General features: G+C 36.1%; 1 protein-coding gene across 3 annotated transcripts in view; it reads right to left on the minus strand.

Moving 5' to 3' along the window:
- TP63 (tumor protein p63) overlaps window positions 1–21277 on the minus strand; it is a 224594-nt gene that overhangs the window by 122728 nt on the left and 80589 nt on the right. Inside the window, exons 1-2 of one of the 3 annotated variants that reach the window (XM_007083553.3) lie at window positions 18952–19050; window positions 18050–18182 (exon numbers count right to left, since the gene is read on the minus strand). In XM_007083553.3, the coding sequence (XP_007083615.2) occupies window positions 18050–18182; window positions 18952–19025 (207 nt within the window). In that variant the 5' untranslated portion in view covers window positions 19026–19050. Of the gene's footprint in view, window positions 1–18049; window positions 18183–18951; window positions 19081–21277 lie in introns of those variants that run through there. The other 2 variants (XM_042998999.1, XM_007083556.3) reach the window with 2 other exon arrangements.

Consider the following 21277-nt stretch of genomic DNA (forward strand, 5'->3'; position numbering starts at 1 on the left):
ATGCTCTGTCTCTCTCTGTCTCAAAAATAAATAAAAAAAAAAAACATTAAAAACTTTTTAAATTAAATATTAAAAAAATATTGAGCAATACTATTGTGATAATCTCTTTCTATTCACTACCTAATTTCATTTTCGAAATAATCACATTAATCCCATGTTATAAAAGAAAAAAAATATAACAACCCTAATGCTTAGGCAGGGTGAGTTATTCAAACACCCACAGTATTTAAATACAGAGTTCAAAGCACTTAGCCCTTGGAATAAATCTCTAACAATAAAATACTACTTGATTTGTTTTATGTGTTGGCATATGACATGAGATTTCACTTTTACAGGTTATTCTAGGAAAACTTTGATATTAAAATTTAGGTATCAAGATGTCTAGAGTTGAATATCAGTTACCTCTTTTGTAAGCAAAAAACTGAAGCTAGAGAGTTATAGTGATGTGTCAGGTCACCCAGCTACGTGGTGTAGAATCAGGACCAGAATTGAGGTTCCCAAATGTTTATGGTAGCACCTTGCTCTCTGCACAATAGCCTATTTTTGTATAGACTGCACAGTCTATTGGAATGTGTGAACCCAGAGTTTTTTCCTTTTGTAATTCAGTCATAAGGTAATGGCTGGGTTCTATCACCTATCAGACAATGTAGTGTCCTAGACTTTGCATAAGACTCATGGTTTTCCAACCACAAGCTACTCTTCAGCTGAACCTCTTGAGAGATTAAGAAGGCTAGTTTCGTTCTGCTGCTACAGAACAGTAATTTGAAATTGAAACCAAACTTCAAATTTGCCAAACCTCAGATGATTCTGGGAATTCTTTCAAAAACAAAACCAGCAAAGAAAATGCCTGTTTTATTCTTCACCATTGAGACTTTCACCAGATAAAGCAAGACACTGAATTTCTGTAACACTCAGAAGAGCATCCCATTACTACTGCATAAATTAAGAGCTCGGTAATCTTTTTTTCCTCTCCCTCTGAAACTATCACAAACTATCCCTATCTATTTAAGGACTGTATACAACCAGAATAAGAAAATATTTTGGGAGTCATTACCACTGTGGGAGTCATTACCATTCAAGGTCTTTTAGTATGACCAAGATGAGCATCCAGGTCAAAAAAAGAAAAAAAAAAAAAAAGAAAGTTAAAAAACCCACTGGTACATCAGTTATTGCCTAAGATGCCATTATACAATGAAGAAAGATTTTGAAGTACACACTTAAATTTCTGTCATAGATTGAGACCTTTCTATATGTTTGTATGAAAGCGTGATTGCTGCATGCCCAAAATATGTGTCAACTCACAGTTCATATCTTTTGCCTCACTTTATTATTTGTTAATTTTAAAAGGCCAGCAAGGAGAACATATATTTCATATTTTCATAAAATCCCTCCGAGGCTGCAAGGCAAGGGATCGACAAGGCATGCGCGCAGCACACAGGAAAGATTACATCAAGAGAGCTTACTTCCTGTCACCCCAAAGAACAGATGCAACCAAGGGAAAAAGCCTTCTCTTCAAAAGGTGCAAGGCAACTGTTTTCCTAATTGCTCTTATTCTTGTTGTTGTGTCAGGGTGGGGTGCATAGGTTTGTTTGTGCATTTTTTAAACCAAAGGAAAGATTTTTGAGTGTAACATTTACCACTGGGTTTTGTTGTTGTGTTTTTGTTTTGTTTTGTTTTGCACACGATTTATGCTTTTAGAGAGGCTCGTTTTCAGAAGAAATCTGAATGAGGACACAGTGTGTAGAAAGACATTCCAATGAACTGGTTAGGCAAGTAGTTGTTTGGAAGGAACATTGCCTCCGGGCTCAGGAGGCAGATGGAGGCAGCACATTGGAGAAGGAATGGGGGAGTAGCAGGATTTAGTCCCTTCTCTCTCCAGCTCCAGACAGTGTTCATATTCATGACTAATCTTCAGGAGTACAATCCCTCACCGCCCACCTCCACGAAAAGCACCGAATGGGAAGTACTCATTTTCTCAAATATGAAAATGTTGCTTTTGTATACTGATTTTTGCAAGTCTCCCATCCCCCTTGCCCTGGAGAAAAGAAGGAAAAGAAAGTCACCAACTCTTTAGATTCCCCGCCACATAGTTATTATTTAGAACAGGTTTTGTCATGTGTTTCCAACAGGGCACATTGGTTTATATATGTTTTCACTAATGGTTCTGGAAAATGTGTATGCGCGTGCTGTGGTCCTATCAAAGCCATGCTAAGATACAAAGGAAGTCGCAGCAAGACTGAATTCAGAAGCAAGGATTGGCAGTTTGTCTGTTATTAAGGATGAAGGGACTGAGTTATCAACCAGTCCAATTCCCTGCTTTTACACATAAGGGAAATAAGGCTCAGAGGGGGAAGTTGTCTGTCCTTCAACAAAAAGCCAATTAGTGACAGCAGCATGAGGACTAGGAGCCCAGACTTCTGACTCCCAGGCCAGTGGTTTCTCCCTAAACCTCCCAGCTGCTAAAGTTTGAGTACTTTTCACAATGGAAGAGATAGTGGGGTGCCTGGGAGGCTCAGTCGGTTAAAGCTTCTGACTCTTGATTTCAGCTTGGGTCATGATCTCATGTTGGTGGGATTGAGCCCCTGTTTTGGGCTCTGCACTGACAGCATGGAGCCTGCTTGATATTCTCTCTCTTTCTCTCTCTTTGCCCCTCCCCTGCTCACACACGTGTTCTCTCTCTCTCTCTCTCTCTCTCTCTCAAAATAAACAAACATGAAAAAAAATTTAATGGAAGAGATAGTAAATTTATAAGGTCCACATATGAAATACTAATTTTGGGGCTCCTGGGTGGCTCAGTCGGTTAAGCAACCGACTTTGGCTCAGGCCATGATCTCACTGTTGGTGAGTTCAAGCCTCGCATCAGGCTCTGAGCTTCAGCCTCTGGGCTGACAGCTCAGAGCCTGGAGTCTGCTTTGGATTCTGCATCCCTGTCTCTCTGCCCGCCCCCCCCCCCCCCCGCCACCACCCCAGCTCACACTCTGTTGTTCTCTCTCTTTCAAAAATAAATAAGCTTTCAAAAATAAATAAGCTTTCAAAAATAAATGAAAAATTTAAAAAATAAAACCCTAATTTTTCTTCCTATGCCAAAGGACCTCCAAAGAACCTAGTTTTACCTGTGATGTGTTGATTCTGGAATCTCAAGAAAAAGAGACACGTTGGTTTCCCATTATCAATGATTCACAAAATAGATTGTTTTCCTTCTCCATATTGTTTTTAGTTTTCTTTCTATGTGATCAATTTCAAGTAGCTGAACAGTTTCTTTTTCAAAACCAACTATTTCTGGAAGGCACTTAAAATATCTTGGTTAAATGGGAAGTGGACTATATCCATTTAATTCACTAGCAGAGATGGTTTGTGCTGATTCCCTTTGTCCAGGGCAGCCAACATCACTAAATCCATAATGGTCCATTGAAGTTCATATTATAGAAAAATCATCTTGACACCCAACCCAGACATCCAAAAGAGAGGAATATTTTTAAAAGCCATATTTTATAAGGCTGTCTAACTTCTAATTTAAATAAGAGCAGGTAGTAACAGCTATTTGAATGAAACATACTCAATTCCAAGACAAATAACATGGGCTTTATGTGTAATTTACTTTCTGATTCACTTTCCTGTACCATGAAGGTACAAAACTGAGATGACAAAATACCCACTCTCTTACTATCTCTTACAGAGGGTGTGATGAGAAAAGCTTTGAATAATATCATTAAGAGCTCTTCAGCTTTCTTGGGAGGATGATAAGTAGATACAATGAAGAACTGTGGTTTTTTTAATGTATAGATGAATGATATGTCTCTCCTAAACACAAAGAATAATTTTGATAGACGAAAGAGAACAAAATGAAGCTCACATCACTGCTGACAATATTTTTTTGATAGGCACCCCGACTCAGCTCACCTATCTGCACAAATGAAGTGAGAGGCTGCACAACGACTGCACAAACTAAATTGGTAAGTCTGTCTGTCTCTGTCTCTGTCTTTCTAACACGCACATACACAAACACACAGACACATTTAGGTTTTACCTTTTACCAGATGAAGACTCCCATAATCCTCCTAATCATAAATAATTAATCCAGCTACTGGTTTCATCTGCTTTTTTTTTTTAAAAAAAAGTCTCTATTCTAGCATTTTATCAACATGTTTCTTGTTTTTTAGTTAGTAGCATAGTCACCTTTATCCTTCATGAGGTTGTAAAGTAAAGGGACTCATTTTCATCTCTGTTCCTACTTTAGGAGCTGGCACTTAGTATGTCCTGAATAAATGCTAGGGAAGAAAATGTAGACAAGACATATTCCTGTAGAGAGACTCAGTCTTAATCCTTACACACCTACTTACCTTGACCATAAGAAAAGAGTTTGGGGTCAGATGCATGGCAGGCACCTCCACATCTCTAGCCGCCATCTTCTAGTTACCCCTATTCTTTATGCTATAACTGGTTCAGCAAGACCATCAGGTTAGAATGCATCACTGTCTTTCTTGAACTGACCCCAATGCAACTATATTGTCTATTTCCTTACTCCTTTTCTTGCCTGTTGGGTTCAAGCCAAACCAAAATGGCCTTCCCCCCATTACACAGTTTACCACTTAACTCAAAGGGTTAACTCAAGGGGTCTTGAGCTAACAGCTCACATATAGGTTCAGGGAACTTAAAAATAATCATTTGTGTTACTCTAGGTAAAGGCTAATATTCTCCAGTTCTTACATATCGCCATCATTTGCTGTTCTCTTACATTGATGCTTCACACATTTAAACCTGTTCCCTAACTTAGTTCTCACAGCCTGAAATGATTTCTCTTTCTTCTCTTTCACCCGGCCCATATATTTTCTGAGCTTTCAAATAGAAATGAATATGAGAATCCCTGCTGAATTTTATCTATATTCTCCTCTGGTGCTTACCAGTTTCTATCTTGATAAGAGTTGTTTGTATGTATCTCCTGTTTGGTAACAAATTATGAAGTCCTTAGGAGTAGAAAATGCTTTGTTTATTCATCAAATCCTCAGAATGTCTCAAGTATAGAAAGCAGCAAATGTTAGCTAAGTGCAGGACCACCGAGCTGCTTAATGCCTAACAGTTATCATTCTTATAGAGTCTGATATGAATACTGTCGCCAAAGTTATAATGCCCAGAAGTCATAACCAATGACTAAACTCTGGTCCATTGTTCAATATGGGTACCCATTTATTTTCTCATCTATTTATCTCTCAATAGGTAAGAAACAAATATTTTATTTGATATGATTATTGATTGATTGATATTTTGAGAGAGAGAGAGACGGTGTGCCTGCACATGTGAGTGGGAGAGGGTTCCCATCAACACAGAGCCCAATGCAGGGCTCCAAACCAAGAAGTCTGAGATCATGAACTGAGGTGAAATCAAGAGTCAGATACTTAATCGACTGAGCCACCCAGGTGCCCCAGGTGTGATCATTTAGATCATTTATAACCTAGTTCATTAACTTCATAATTGTCTCCCCTAATGATTTTAAGTTATAGATAGTGATAGACTAAGCTCTTTTAGTTAAACTTTGCACCCTTAGCAGAGTATCTTTAACTTAGTAAATAATCAGCAAATTCTTGTTGAATTGACAAGAATACAAGCTTTAAACTATAGTCTTTTTGCCAGGGAAAAGATTCTTATAAACCTACAGTTTTAGAAAACCACGTATGATGGGGTGCCTGGGTGGCTCAGTCAGTTAAGCCTCTGACTTCAGCTCAGGTCATGATCTTGCACTCTGTGAGTTCAAGCCGCACATCGGGCTTTGTGCTGACAGCTCAGAGCCTGGAGCCTGCTTTGGATTCTCTGTCTCCCTCTCTCATTGCCCCTCTGCCTCTCATGCGCGCTCTCTCTCTCTCTCTCTCTCTCTCTCAAAAATAAATAAACATTAAAAATTTTTAAGAAAACCACATATGAGAATTTGTTTAACAACATCTTACTGATGAAGACACATGAAGCCAACCACTTAATATGTTTAATTTCTTTTTCTAAACTATGATATTCTACATTTTTATTTTCTTAATGGCATAACCCAGCAGAACTTTCCACATGTTTTAAGATGAATGACAGCTAAAACTGTCTATTTTAAAGTAGAGACTGGCCTAGAAGTTCCTTCTTTGTCATTATGGTTCTGTACCCTTGGGCAAGTCACTGTCCACTCAGAGCCGGAGTTCCTCCGCCTATAAAAATACGGATGTTAAATATTGGATTGCACCATATTTCTCCAACATCAGAATCACCTGGAGGGCTTTATTGAAAGATTGTTGCCCTCCCTCTCCTAGTTTCTGTTTCAGCAGATCTGGAGTGGAACCCAAAATATTTTCATTCTTTACAGTTCTTGATGCTGCTGGCCAGAGACCACATCTTGAGATCTAGGAGTCCATGCAGCTCTGATTTTAATATCATACTAAGATTCAAAACAAGGGATATCAGTGTATCCAATTCCAAAGCTTGTGCTCTAGAGCAGAGAACATTTTACTATGTTAAGATTACTGAATGAAATGCAAATAACTAATATAAAATGATAGTAATTAAAGTGAAAATGTTTTTTGTAAGTTCTATAAAACCTGAATGGACACCAGAGTAGATCAGCTTAATTTTTTTTTATGTTTATTTCTTTTTGAGAGACAGAGAGAGACAGAGGGCAAGTGAGGGAGGGGCAGAGAGAGGGACACATAGAATCTGAAGCAGGCTCCAGCCTGCTGAGCTATCAGCACAGAGCCCAATGCGGGGCTTGAATCCATGAACCCCGACATCATGAGCTGAGCCAAAGTTGGATGCTTAACCGACTGAGCCAGCACGTGTCCCCAGAGTATATCAGCAATGAAAAGAAATCTACTTCAAAATTTGATTTAATTTGAAGAAAACTCTATCTAGTTTCAAATGAAAAAAAAAGGGGGGGGGCTAAATGGAGATTACAGCATGCTAGTATATCTTCAAATACTACTTTCTTTTTTTTTTTGAAATACAAAAATACAAATCCATACCAATTTCACCTTTTCCTACAGCAGTAATTACTCTATGTGGGATTGAAAATTTCCTGTTTCCAGATTTATCATATTCTAAAGAGGAACAGCAATGAGCAATCACCACTGAGAACTGGCCACACACAAAATATTGTGTTAATTGCTTTACACATCCCATCTCCATTCTCTAAACAGTTTTTCTCTGGTGGGTCATCAATACCATCATCCTCATTTCACAAGTGGGTGAACTGAAGCCCAGAAACACACCAGAATTTAGCTAAGGTCCTCCAAGTAGTGGATGAGAGATTGGGATTCAAATGCAGGCAGCAATCTCCCTCCAGCTTGAACTCACTACCACTAACTATCTTTAATAGTAGATGGAAAGGCAGGTCTACAAATCCAGAAAGTTAGGTTTAGTCCAGGGTCAACCATAAACCCTAGTGGAAACACTGGAGAAGTTCAGCCTAATCAACTTGGACCCTAGTTTTCCTGTCTATTAAAGGAAAGCTGGAGTAGAACTATGTATCATGTCTATAGCTCCTGAGTCTAATATTCTAGAATTTTCCAGGTTTTGTAGATTAAAACTATATTAAATGAACTGGTCACTGAAGGAAAGAACAGGTGACTTACAGCATATTACTTCAGACAAATCATTTTTTCTCTAAGCCAGCATGCTAGGATTTCAACCTCGTCAGTTTTTAAGAGAATGCAAGGTCAGAATCAGCTCCTGTGTTTCTGCTGAAATCCTTTTCTGTTTATCTGCCCTCTTCAACTTTGTCATTGTGAATGCATATACACTAAGCACAGTGTCTTAAGTAACATTGCTGAGGTTACACCAAAGACAGGTGTTAGGGGAACTATTTCCCTGGGGCTATCATTTCCAACTCTCCCTCCTCAAAAACAGAGGGAGGGGATAGAAGGAAAAAGGGTTTCTTTTCAGATTAAACACAGCGACTGCAAACACCTTCCCCTAGGCAATAAATTCTCTGCCGTGCGTGCTGCAGTTTACCCAAACACCAAATCAAAAAGCAAACAGCCCCTTTTGTAAGGGAGGAGCTGTCACCTGTCAACTGATGTTTGTGAATTTCTAGAGAAGAAAAAAGACAGAAAGAAAGAAAATCCTTTCCCTTATTTTATTAAGCAGACTGTTTGTTCAAGGTTTGAAATGCATACTTGTGTTTAGGGTAAAAGTCCCTGGCCTGGCAATCCTGAACAAAGTGGTCCCTTCTGATTGGTTACAGTGCACAAAGAACAGAACAGGACAACAGTCTGCTCTTCTGGGGACCCCTGAACTCCGTCTAATCAGAGTGGATATCGGGCCATCTCATAAGCAACATTAAGGGACTACAAACCCATCTTCCAAAAACTGGAGGGTTTTTTCTATGTGGAATATATTTTGTCTGTTTCACTTGTTTTTATAGAACTAATAAAAGCTTATTTGGTACAAATTATGATTGAATGATTATTTTAATGGCAGCAGCCAAGGAATGAGAGCAGTAAAGATACTAAAACAAGGGTTAAGAAGCGCTGCATGGAAAAGGAGAAAATGTTATGTACATTCCCATGTTCAGGGCTAGCCCTAGGGGGATAGCTTGCAAATATACTGGGTACCTTTCTTTCATAGCCTTTCTTCGTACTGTCTGCATCCCAATGAAGCCTGTCCACCCCACTCATCAGCGCTCCATTCTCCAAGATGTCCTACTCATCTCTAGTCACAACTACCATCCCTTCCACCGATTACAGTCAAAGGTTGTTTAAACACGGACTGTTTCACCTCAATGTGCAAACGGCCAGAATCCCCTTTAGTCACCTAGAAGCATTCACATTTTTTTAAAAGTAGTCTTTCATGCCCAGTGTGGAGCCCAATGTGGGGCTTGAACTCACAACCCTGAGATCAAGACCTGAGCTGAGATCAAGAGTCAGACGCTTAACCGACTGAGCCACCTAGGTGCCCCAAAGAACCGCACTTTTTTTGGAAAGAGATTGTATAACCAAAATTGATTTCAAGTTTATAGACACTTTTGCACAGTTGTAGGAGTATAAATCAAAAACAAACTCATGAAAATAAATTTGGTATTATTAACACTGGTGTTAATACAGTTTTATTCTAAGCATCTAGCACAAGAAAACATTTTATAAATAAATATTCTTAAAAATCTATGAGTAAAGAACAGTTAAATAGATCATTGTAGATTTATGTAATGACATATAAGACAACAATTAAAGCTCTTTTGAAGCTTAGTAAATAAGAGAAATAGGTTCACTTCTGAATGCGAAAAAAGTAGACTGGAAAATTTATATATGACGTGATCCAAAAACATCTTAAAAAATCTATTTCTTCAAGGAAGAAAACTGGAAAAAAGACTAAAATTTTATAATTGTTATCATGAAGCTGAGATTATATATGCTTTTGATATTTACTTCTAAAATTCTTTTTTTATGATTTTATAATCAGAGCAATTCATTAATTTGCATTTTATTATAAAAAGTAATATATATTCACCTATCTCAGAGTTCTTATGAAAAACAGCACAGACAAGTGATAACAAAAATGATTTCTAAATGACTATAATTTTATATGTCAGGAACTTTGAATGAAAGCAAATCAGACAATGAAATAAACATTGTAATTCTCTGAGGCCAATGATAGGTATTATTGTCTATCCATAAAAACGAAGGAAAGGTTCACAGAGATTATCAAGTTAACATGACTAAAACTGGTAAAGACAGAATTCCAATCACAGTGTATCTGACTAAAACTCTCATGTCATAATTCTGAAGTAATAAACTGTATAGCCCCGTTAAGTATAATGTAGTCATCAAAGTAAAAAAAAACAAAAAACAAAAACAAAAAACCCTTAAACAAGTCTGCCTACACTGAACTGTAGTGTTTTTCTAGAAGACCTGACCAGAGGAAGTAGAAATGGGAGAGAAGTGGGACACCTGGAAAGGAACAAGGGAATGCATAGGAGAAACAAAGAGGGTAACAGTGGAGATGTGAAGGTGGTTCTAGAAGCCTGAAGGAGACCTGGTAGGAAGGAAAGGGAAGGAAAATAGGGATGCCTTCTTTCAAGTGAGCTCTTGATATTGGCATCAGACTTGGGGTTGGCAGACATTATTCATGTCAGGTGTCTGGGAGACCAACATTTATAGAAAATAATTCCTGTTTATATGACATAGCAATAATCATACCCTTTCCACCTCTTGAGCCAGGAGGAGGCATGTAGGATAGGAAATTAAGAATTTTTGAGTGACTCATGCAGCAAGGTTGTTAACCAGCCCCTTGTAGCCTGACTAGAGCGACCTAATGAAAAATACTTTGTTCACAGAGTATGTTCGTTATAATATATATATATATGTATGTATATATATATATATTGTATAATATATATACATACATATATGTATGTTATACATATATAAAAATGTATATATACATATATATTATACATATATACAAATATATGATATATAATATTTTTATTACAAATATGTAATATTATTTGTATATATGTGTAATATATATGTATATATATTTATATATATGTATACATATATATGTACACAAATATATATATTTGTATATATGTATAATATATATATGTATATTTAAAGAATGAAATTTTGCAAATGAGGACAAAAGATTAGCATATAAAAACAATCTTGATACAATTCTATAATGTTAGAAAATACCTATAGGTGTGATTCTGAGAGGGAGAAAAGGTTGAGGGAGGTATAGAGGGACCGTTTTTAAACTTATATTCAATAAAAATTCAGCAAATTAGAGCTCTGACATGATTTATAGTCCTGCTTGGAAAATATAAGTACATATTTTTCTTTGAAAAAAAATTCTGATGAACAAAATTGTACATAGAATTCCCTATTATTCCTGATATTATTCAGTCAGAATTGTAACTTTAGTATGAAGGAAGAATAACATCAACGGTAAATACCTGGTTCAATAAAATAGACTTATTCTCTTGAGTTCTTTAAAAATACATTTGACAGTTATAAGTAAAACTTATAACATTATCTGATAGAGTGTTCAATGTACATAGACGTATTTTACATATATTTTATATATATTTTATATATACATTTTATATATGTCATATTATATATGACAACATCATGGGGGAGGGTTATGAAACCAATATGTGGTAAGTTTTCTACATTCCATTTGAAGTGGTAAAATATTGATTCTCAATAGACTGTAAAAAATTATGACTATAGTCCCTAGAGAAACAATTTGAGAATATGCAAAGAAATATAGCCAAAACCAAGATAGAACAGTTAAAAGAAAATACTAAAAATAGGTCAAATGATCTAAATAGTGGTAGAAAAAAGGGAGACAAAAGAGCAATGGAGAAAAAAACCAAACAAACAAAACATAAATGGTGTATATGTATACATATATTATATATAATATATGTATACATATATGTAATATTTGTATATATGTAATATTATATACAATGAAAAAAATATATATACATATATATATATGTATATATATATATAATGAAACTGTTATCAATATGCCAATTAATAGAGATTGCCAGAATGGATAAAAAGTGACCCGGCTATATGTTTTGTAGAAGAAACTCACACAAATATGAACCAAAAACAGACAGACTTGAAAGGAGCAAAAGACAAATCCATAATTGGAGTTGAAGACTTCAGTATTCATCTGTCAGTAATCAATAGAACTATGAAACTAAAATAAACAAGGATAGAGAAAAACTGTATAATACCACAAACCAACAGAACCTAATTGACATTTATAGATCAGCGTACGCCCACAGAATATTCACCAAGATAAACCATATCTTGACTCATGAAACAAACCTTAACAAATTTCAAAAATTTGCAATCATACAAAGTATGTTTTCTGATCATAATGGAATTAAACCAGAAGTCAGTAAGGGACAGGTAACAGGAAATACCCAAATACTTGGAAATTAAACAGACTTATAAATACACATAGGTCAAAGACAGAGTCTCAAGGGCAAACAGAAAATGCTTTAAACTGAGCAATATAAAAATACAACATATCAACATTTAGTGGATGCCACCAAAGCAGTGTCTCATGGGAAATTTATAAACATAAATACTAACATTAGAACACAAGAAAGATCTCAACTCAGTAATATAAACTTCTAATTTAAGAAACCTGAAAAAAAGATGAGCAAAATAAACCCAATGAAGCAGAAGAAAATGAGACCAGAAATAATAAAGTTGAAAACAGAAAGACAATAGAGAAAAACAGGGACACCAAAAAGCTGAGCTGGTTTCTCAAAAGATCAATACTATTCATAAATTTTTAGCGAGACTGATGGAGAAAAAGAGGACACAAGTTACCAATGTCAGAAATGAACAGGAGGATATTACAGATCCCATAGGTATTAAAAGGGTAGTAAGGAAATACTCCAAACAATTCTGTACAAAAAAAAATCAAAACTTTGATGCAATTAACCAATTCCTTACAAACCACTATTTATGAAAACTTACCCAAGATAAAACAAATCATCTCATTAGGTCTGTAACAATTAATGAAACTACCTAACGAGCTTTCCAAAAAAGAAATATCCATACCCAGATGGTTTTATTAGTACATTCTTCCAAACGTTTCATAAGAAATTATATCAATTTTCCTTAATCTTTCCCAGATATACAGATACCTCATACAAAGCACAAACACAGAAATCATACTGAGGTTCACATGAATAAAACTGGCAAGATGAAAATGACCATGCATCATAATTATTAATACCATCTCTCAATGGTGGGCTTAACCCTCACTTGCTTTAAACTGTAGTTTCTTTCCTATCTATCAGAGCCCAAAACATTAAAATTCTACAAAAGTCTACAAAATTCTATCTAGTCTTATCATTTTAGATATTATAAACAATGTCACAATGAAGCCTTCATTTCTGTATAGGTGTGTGTGTTTGTGTGCATGTCTGTGTGTGTATGTATGTATGTCAGCATATATATTTGTGTATATACTTATTTATATATTTTAAATTGCTTTGTGAAAGAAATTCCTAGAAGTAGCCTTAAAGAATGAGTGTAAATACCTTTAAAATTTAATAAATTAGAATAGGCATATTCTTCTCCAAATACATCAATTTATACTCTTGTCCAAAGTGAAAAGGTTGTCTGTTTCCCAGTATCATCAGCACTGGATATTACCAATCATTTAAATCTTTGCTGACCAGGTAGAAGACAATTTATGATGAACAGTGAATCTCATTCTTTGACTTCACAATTTTTTTATTAGAGAAGTTGAATATTTAATGTCAGTTAAACATATGTGAAGTACTTATACTCTTTGCCAAAGAGCAGGGATTTTATCTTTCTCTTATTTTAGTCTCTTTTAAATTTTTATTTTATTTTATTTTTATTTTATTTTATTTTATTTTATTTTATTTTATTTTATTTTAGAGAGCATGTGCATGCATGAAAGAGAGAACACAGAACGGGCAGAGAGAGGAGGAGAGAGAGAATCCTCAGCAGGCTCCACACTATCAGCACCGAGCCAAATGCAAGGCTTGAACTCATGATCCGTGAGATCATGACCCGAGCCAAAGTCGAGCCCTTAACTGACCGAGCCACTCCAGTGCCCCTCTTTCTCGTAGTTTTAAATATTTAGGTTGTTAGGGCTATTAAACCTTTGCCATGTGTTATAAAATTTTAAATGTATATTTTGTCCTTTTTTCTATAGAAATTTCTCCTTAGCTAAATGTTTAAGCCTCATCATTTAAAACTTCTAAGCTTTACAGTATAGTATTTTTAATAAGTTGTTTTCATAACAAAAACTTGGGCCTCTTTTCCTTTCCCTGTTTTGGTCAATTTGACTCATAGTTCAAGGCTTAAATAAAAATCTCTGTAACACATTGCCTTCTCTGTAACACACTGCCAGTCCTTCTCAGGCACAATAAATCATTCCTTTTATGTGTGTCTTCAAAAAGTATATACATATGAATACTTTTCCTAAGTAACTTTATACACATTGGCTCATTTGCTACATTAGGGTGTTCTCAAAGCTAGAGACCATGATTTCTTCATCTGTATCACAAAGAACATAGCACGCAGTAAGTACTAAGGAAATGTCTGTTGCTAGATCTAGTGTATATATACTTGAAATCTTACAGGAATCATGGGCCATTTAAGATGTAGGGCAGTATGCTGTGGTCTACGCCTTTCCAAATACAAGCACACTATCTGCTCTTTTGAAATGCAGAGGTGATGAGCTAAAGACTCTTCATGTATATCTGGGATGCTACAATAAGAATTTATAAAAATGGATAGTTTTAGATAATTACCACTCAAATTGCAAGGGAAAAACCCAGTTCAATTATATACGGCTTCTTCTAAAGCACAAAGAGTCAACAAATGCACAAATAAAAGTTATGTAGTTTCCATGAATCATTCCAGGAGAACATTTAAATATTGATGCCATTATCTACCCATTGAAGACATGACAGGCATACTGTGACAGTTTGTAAATAAGGCAAGGCTGAGATGTGAAGTAATATATACTGGACATTAGAATCAGAAGCCAACAGGATCTTGGAAACATAGGCTAAATTATTTTTAAAAATTGAGAAATCTCATTCATCTTCATTTGCTAATTCAATGTAGTTCAGTCTTCAGTGACATTAAAATCATTCTAATGAAGAAGGCACATATACTCTCTGCAATTCAGACTTCTTTGCTAATAATCAGAGCAACACATTAAGATTCCGTTTCTTGACTAATTATCAAGGTGAAGGTTATATCAAAAGTCATTAAAGATGGATGCCATTCTCGATTTCACGATTTCTGTCCTTAATCATCGGACATGTTGTTTCATGTCCACAGATTCATATTTCTTGCACAGTGAGAACATCTAGGCTGAGACCCAAAATTTAAAAAAAAGCTATTACATGGAAAACGAAAGTAACTTACATGTAGCGTTTTGGAACTATTTAGCTATTAACCTATACATAAGTCAAGCAAAAATATACTATGAAGTAATAGAAGGAAAGAACCTCACACTAGTTGCAGCAGCTTCTTGTTTGAAGGATGATGTCATTTCAAAAATTTGTGATTTAGAATTATAACAGGACCATATGGATCAATGTTAAGTTGAATGCTCTCGGTTTCAATCAGGTCAGTCCTCCCAGGAGCGTTATTAAAAGTCAATTTCAAAGAATCAATATAAAGTGTATATATATATATATGAATAACTGATGTTCGGGAAATAATGTTGAACACAAATGGATAATTCTTTTAAATATCAGTACTTCTTAAATAACAATATCCCTCAACCCATGAAGCAGTGTATTCTTAGGTAGATACTTATCAGGAGAGCAATGGCATCTGTGTAATTTCTTGGCTTTCTCCCCTTCATTCTTCCCATTTTCTTTTAAAAAAAATTTTTTTTTAATGTTTATTTTTGAGAGAGACAGAGACAGAGCGTGAGTGGGGGAGGGGAAGAGAGAGAGGGAGACACAGAATCTGAAGCAGGCTCCAGGCTCTGAGCTGTCAGTACAGAGCCCAGTGCGGGGCTCAAACTCATGGACTGTGAGATCATGACCTGAGCTGAAGTCGGACACCCAACCGACTGAGTCACCCAAGTGCCCCGATTCTTTCCATTTTCTAACATCCTGTATAGCTTCCATGTCTCTTACTCAGGTACTGTACTAGGATTTCTCTAAAGTTTCCTTAGCTGATTTGTAAAAGCATCACAATGGACTTTAAATGACTGAAGTTTTGCTCGAATAGCAAATCTGGGTACTTTCCAGCAGAAGCAAAAAAAACAGTGCAAGTAAAAAATAAATTACCTAAAAAGCATAATGCTTTTGGCACTGACAGACCATAGTCAAAAGGGAAGGAATACAAGAGGCAGATGGGACTGGAAGCATTGCTGATGTGAATGCTCAAGAAGAGAATAACCCCCTGGCTGGAGATATTCTAGAACTGCACTACCCAGTATATTACCAACTAGCCACAGGTGGTCATTCAAATTTAAATTAAATAAAGTTAAAATTAAGCTTCTCAGTTGTACCAACCACATATCAAATGCCCAAAGGATACATGTGGCTGGTGACTACTGCATTGAACAATACAGAATATAGAACAGTTACATCATTGAAAGAAACTTCTTTTGGACAGGGCTGCTTGAAAAAGAACTTTTGGACTTTATAGATAACTTCCAAATCTCATTTCTTATGACTTCAAAATTTCCTGAGGGTCTATTATGAGACATATATTGAAACAAATACTGAGCATGACAAAATATGGCCCCTGTCCCCTTGAGAGACAGAGAAATAAACAATGATAATATTCTATAATATGTAATAGGACTAAAAATATACCTCAGTTGCCTCAGAGGAATGGTCTCTGCTATATGGTGAAGAATGGTGATATAGAAATTTTCCCAGAGAAGATAGAATACACGGTTGTTGAGGGGTAGATAGGAATTGGGTAGAGGGGGAAAAAATCAACCTCCCACCCCCCCAATAAAAAACCCAAGATGTTCCTAAGGACAAAATTTTTAATAATATAATGAAGTAAACAGCATGACACATTAAAAAAATCACATGCTACAGTGTGCGAAAGTGTGTGAAATGACAGTCGAAACTGTAAATAAAAAGGCTTGATTCTCCATTTTAAGCTTTATATAAATTTGCTCACTTTTATGAGCCCAGGAATCAGAACAGAAAATCCCCAGAGAGAACATACAAAGATAAGTTTGCCTAGGCTCGCACTACCTAGCAAGAGGTGATGTTATTCAGTGAATTGGGGATATCCTAATTTCGAAGCCACTGTCGTATAAGAATTTCCCCCATTTATGTTTAATTATAATACATTCCAAGGCCTTGGGTGACCTGCCTTGGATTTATCCATCAGTCTCCTTTCACTAGCTCAAAGATAACTGAAAAGCGTATTGATACTAGAATGGAAGAGGCCACTGAAGAATTGCATTTTCTTTTCATCAACTTAGTGACAAAACATCAGTGTAACCACAAAGTTACAACTTCATATTTTTGGTTGTTCCCTCTTCCCTTTCCCGACACACCTTCATCCAATATAAAAAAAAAAAAAGTACAATCCAAAGAAAGAAAGAAGTACAATCCAGATGAATACACACACACACACACACACACACACACACACACACACACAGAGTGAAAATTCCAGAAACATCTTCTATCAGAAAGGCAAGGCAAGGTATTTTTAAAGTGATTTCCAAGATCATGCCCACATGTGTTCTATGAAATATCCACCTTTTCTCTACCTTTTGTTTTTGGCCTATTTTTCTAGAAGGGTTTGTTTGTTTGGGTGTGTGTGTGTGTGTGTGTGTTTACAGGAAAGGCAACAGAATTTGTACGGTGAATAATCATTTAAAAAATAACAAAACAAAACAAGCCCACTAGCACGATGTACTGCACAAATACAGAAAATTTCATCCAAACATTTAGGATAAGTGTCTTTTATTATTATTAACCCATTACACTCCTTTGTATGAGAAACTGAGGCCTAAGGTCACTAGTGACTCAGTGGTAAAGCCAAGAAAACAAAAGTCAAAAAACAAAAACCACCTATTTTATGTATTATTTACCTTCTTTCCCCTTGTTCTATTACTAGGTACTTAAACTTGTGTCTTCACATTGAATTTACTTTCTCCTCCCTCATTAAAGAAGAAGAGTTCCATCCTGCCCTAGTATAGACAGAATTTGGATAGAATTTAGATCTAGACTCGGACTCTAACTGTCTCTTCCCCCTATAAAACCTTGGACTGGTATCATCCTTCCCAAACTGGGATAGACATGAGGAAAGATTCAGATAAAGGATGTAAGGGATTATTCCCAGCCCACATTTCCCACACTAGTGGAAGAAGCACATGCAGTAGGCAGAGTTGATGAAGAGAATCCACAAATGCTTAATTTTCTCTACTGACCGCACTGACTTTCTGCCCAATGGCCTAGCCCATTCAGAGCCACCTGCCTTCTCATATGCCACGAAATACAGAGATTTAACAGAGATGTGGATAGCATGGCCCACAGATTATAGGAGAATCTCCTGCCACTCACCCACATGGGGTCACTGAGGTCTGAGTCCTGCATGCGGATACAGTCCATGCTTATCTCAATCTTGTTTCTTGCACCATTTTCTGATGGCTCATCCACAAAGTTCAAGTCAATGGGCTGAACTGAACATATAGGCCTATAATAAAGGACAAACAAAAGGGTGTTAGGCAGGGAATGGGACTAAAACACAAGAACCCAGGGGATAACAGTGAGCTCTCTCAGTTTCAAAGATGGCAGTGCTCATTGGTTGGAGTCAGAAACTCTAGGTTTGAATCGTGGCTCAACCACATGCCGTATGTGTAATCTCAGGCAGTTCAAATCTAAATCCTATTCATAAAATGGGAATCATGATCCTTACCCTTGTCAGAGAATTGCTGGGTGGATGTGGGAGAGAAAGGATGTATCAGGAACTTAGTATTTTATACCCCATCCCTTAGGGTACCAAGTGCTCTGGTATTTCCTCTTAAATTGTTCACTTATCCAAACTCAATAAAGACAATAATCATTTTCCTAGCAGGGCCTAAATGACCAACAAAATTTAGTGTTTTACCTGTTCAGGGGGTATTTGTATTGTACCAGCAACTAAGAGTCTTTAAGCCAAAGGAACAGATTTTGAATATCAAGGGAGCCATTGGGGAACCTATTTGGAGGTAGTCAGGAGGCCAAAATTACACTCCAAAATTATACCACCTTGCAATAATGATCTTCATTCAGTATTATAAACTGAATAAATCTGCACTGAATTTTGACACAGAAATACTATTGGAGGAAATACATTTTTCCAACAATATTGACTGATTTTTATTGATTTTAGGAACACGTCATAGTAAGCAATATTTTTATAATCTGCATTTGCCCATTTATAATAATTTAAGTACAATATTTTGTGTTTACTTGATACTTACTGTTCCAGAAAATCCCAGATATGCTGGAAGACCTCTGGACTGAGGAATTCACTTGTCTGTGTGCTCTGGGACATAGTGGATCGGTAATAGCTTTCTTTCCAAGAGAAATGAGCTGGGGTTTCTACGAACCTTAAAAGAACAAAAATGAAACTAGAATTATAGTCTCTGTATTTCGGATATTGAGTATTTAAACTAAAGCATACTCAATCAAGAATAACTCAAGTGCATTTGCAGAACCACGCAGGCAGGTACAGCGAATTTTACAAGTTGCATGAGTGGCGTTTCTTTGGGCAATGTCATGGATCCCATTTTGCCATACAGTTAGACAATCACATCTTCTATCAAGTTATTCTGTAACTAATAATGTTGTTAACACTCTACACTTCCACTATCCAGCATCAATGCTCTGAAGATTTCAAAAAGAAAATAAACATTCCCTCATTAAGTCTGACAGCCAGGGTGACCTATTATTAAACTTGTTTTAAAATGACTCAACTGATTATCTGCCCATTCTGCCTCCAGCAGGTAAAAAGTAGGATCAGAAAACAGAGAGGCGTTTAGAAAATTTAAATTTCACCTGCAGCAAAATCACCTCTCTCATAACTACCATCTCAGCATTGTGCCCAGGGAAAATAAACTCAAACCTCTGAACCTAGTTTTTTCTACTTTTTTAAAAATTTTAATCACCAGTTAACCTACCTTGATGTGTATGTGGGTGGTTGTTAATTGGAACGTAAAATTCTATGTTAGACTAAAGGATTAAGTATTCAGACTAAACATCTGAATACGTTGCAAGTGAGTATTATTTCTGTTTGCTCCATTTTGTTGCTGGATCCCCACGTTTGCCTTTACTTAAAAAAAAATAACCTTGATCCCTATATAATGTGGAGGAAAATATCAGCTTTCTCAGATGATGCTGTCTCCAGTCGGCATATTATCTACACAGATCATCTTAGTATGTGATTCATTGTGACTATCAGTAGACTAATTTTACCCCAGGAAGAAATTAGCTAAACTCTTCATCATTACTTTTAATATCATAAAGTGTTAATAAATAGTGTACTAAGATAGTCAATCATCTTAAATTTGCAAATGAATACTCTGAGCTTGTTACATAACAGAAGATAATAGCATTGGATTTATTGTTGATAATTTCCAACCTGTAAGGAGAAATACATTCATTTACTCAAGTTAAACACATTATGAGCATCTATTATTTACTAGCAAGAATAAAGGCCACTGAAAATAAAAAGCAAATAAAACAGTGTCATCTCTAGAAGATCAATGTATAAAAAGTAAGACAGGAAACCAAACCTCTAATAAATAGAGTATGTATAATGCTATGAAAGTACAAAGATAAAATATATCAGCTCATCTAAGGGATCAAAGAAAGAGCCTTAAAGAAGGAGAAGAAATTCGCTATGCCAGGTAGGGATTAATAATATGAGTGAGCAGTCTATGGCGACAGCATAGACAAAATCCTAAAATGGAAAATCATTTGGTGTATGTGAGAAAATTGCAAAACTCTATGTTAGTAGAGTATAAGATTTAGGGCAAAGAACACTGGAAAACAGAACTGGAGAGAGGAGAAGAAAATCATATGGTATGTTTAAAGAAAGCTTAAATATTTCAATACTTTCAGGTTTTGCAACACATTTTAAAATTAACTTTTAATTTTGAGATAAATATAGATTTAAATACAGAAAGAGTCCATGCACCTTATATGCTGCTCTCCCAATGGTATACAACAACTTACAAAACTGTTCAAACATATTCCAACCAGGATATTGACACTGCTACAACTCACTGATCTTATTCAGAAATTCTCAGTTTTACTTATACTCGTGTGCACACATGCATCCATGCATGAGTTACGGATGGATTTCTTTCTGCACAAATTTTGTATTAAATGTGTAGGTAAGCATATCCACCTCTACAGCCTTAAAGGGTTTTAAGCATGAGGTTGCCAGTCAGAATATGTTTTGTACTGAGAAATCTGGAAGCTGCATGAAGGAAAGATTTCGAGCACATCAGTTTATGGGCAAAGTGGTTGCACCAGTCCAGGTAAGACAAGAGGATGCTAGCAGAAATGGGGATGGAGAAGACAGCCACAAACTGAACCACTGGCAAAAGGCTAAATCAGACCTTGTTTATGTTACATTCATATTTTCCCTCTAGTCACTCTCTGACACCTAAAGACCTTCCCTATATTTCTGCTGTCCCCACTAACCAGCTGCAAAACCGCGGGCAAGTCTCTGAGCTTCAGCTTCCTTGACTGTGACACAGGGACAGTCGCCTCAGCTCTGCTGCCTCACAGACACCTACC

This window comes from Panthera tigris, chromosome C2 (assembly GCF_018350195.1).
Source record: "Panthera tigris isolate Pti1 chromosome C2, P.tigris_Pti1_mat1.1, whole genome shotgun sequence".
Classification (NCBI taxonomy): domain Eukaryota; kingdom Metazoa; phylum Chordata; class Mammalia; order Carnivora; family Felidae; genus Panthera; species Panthera tigris.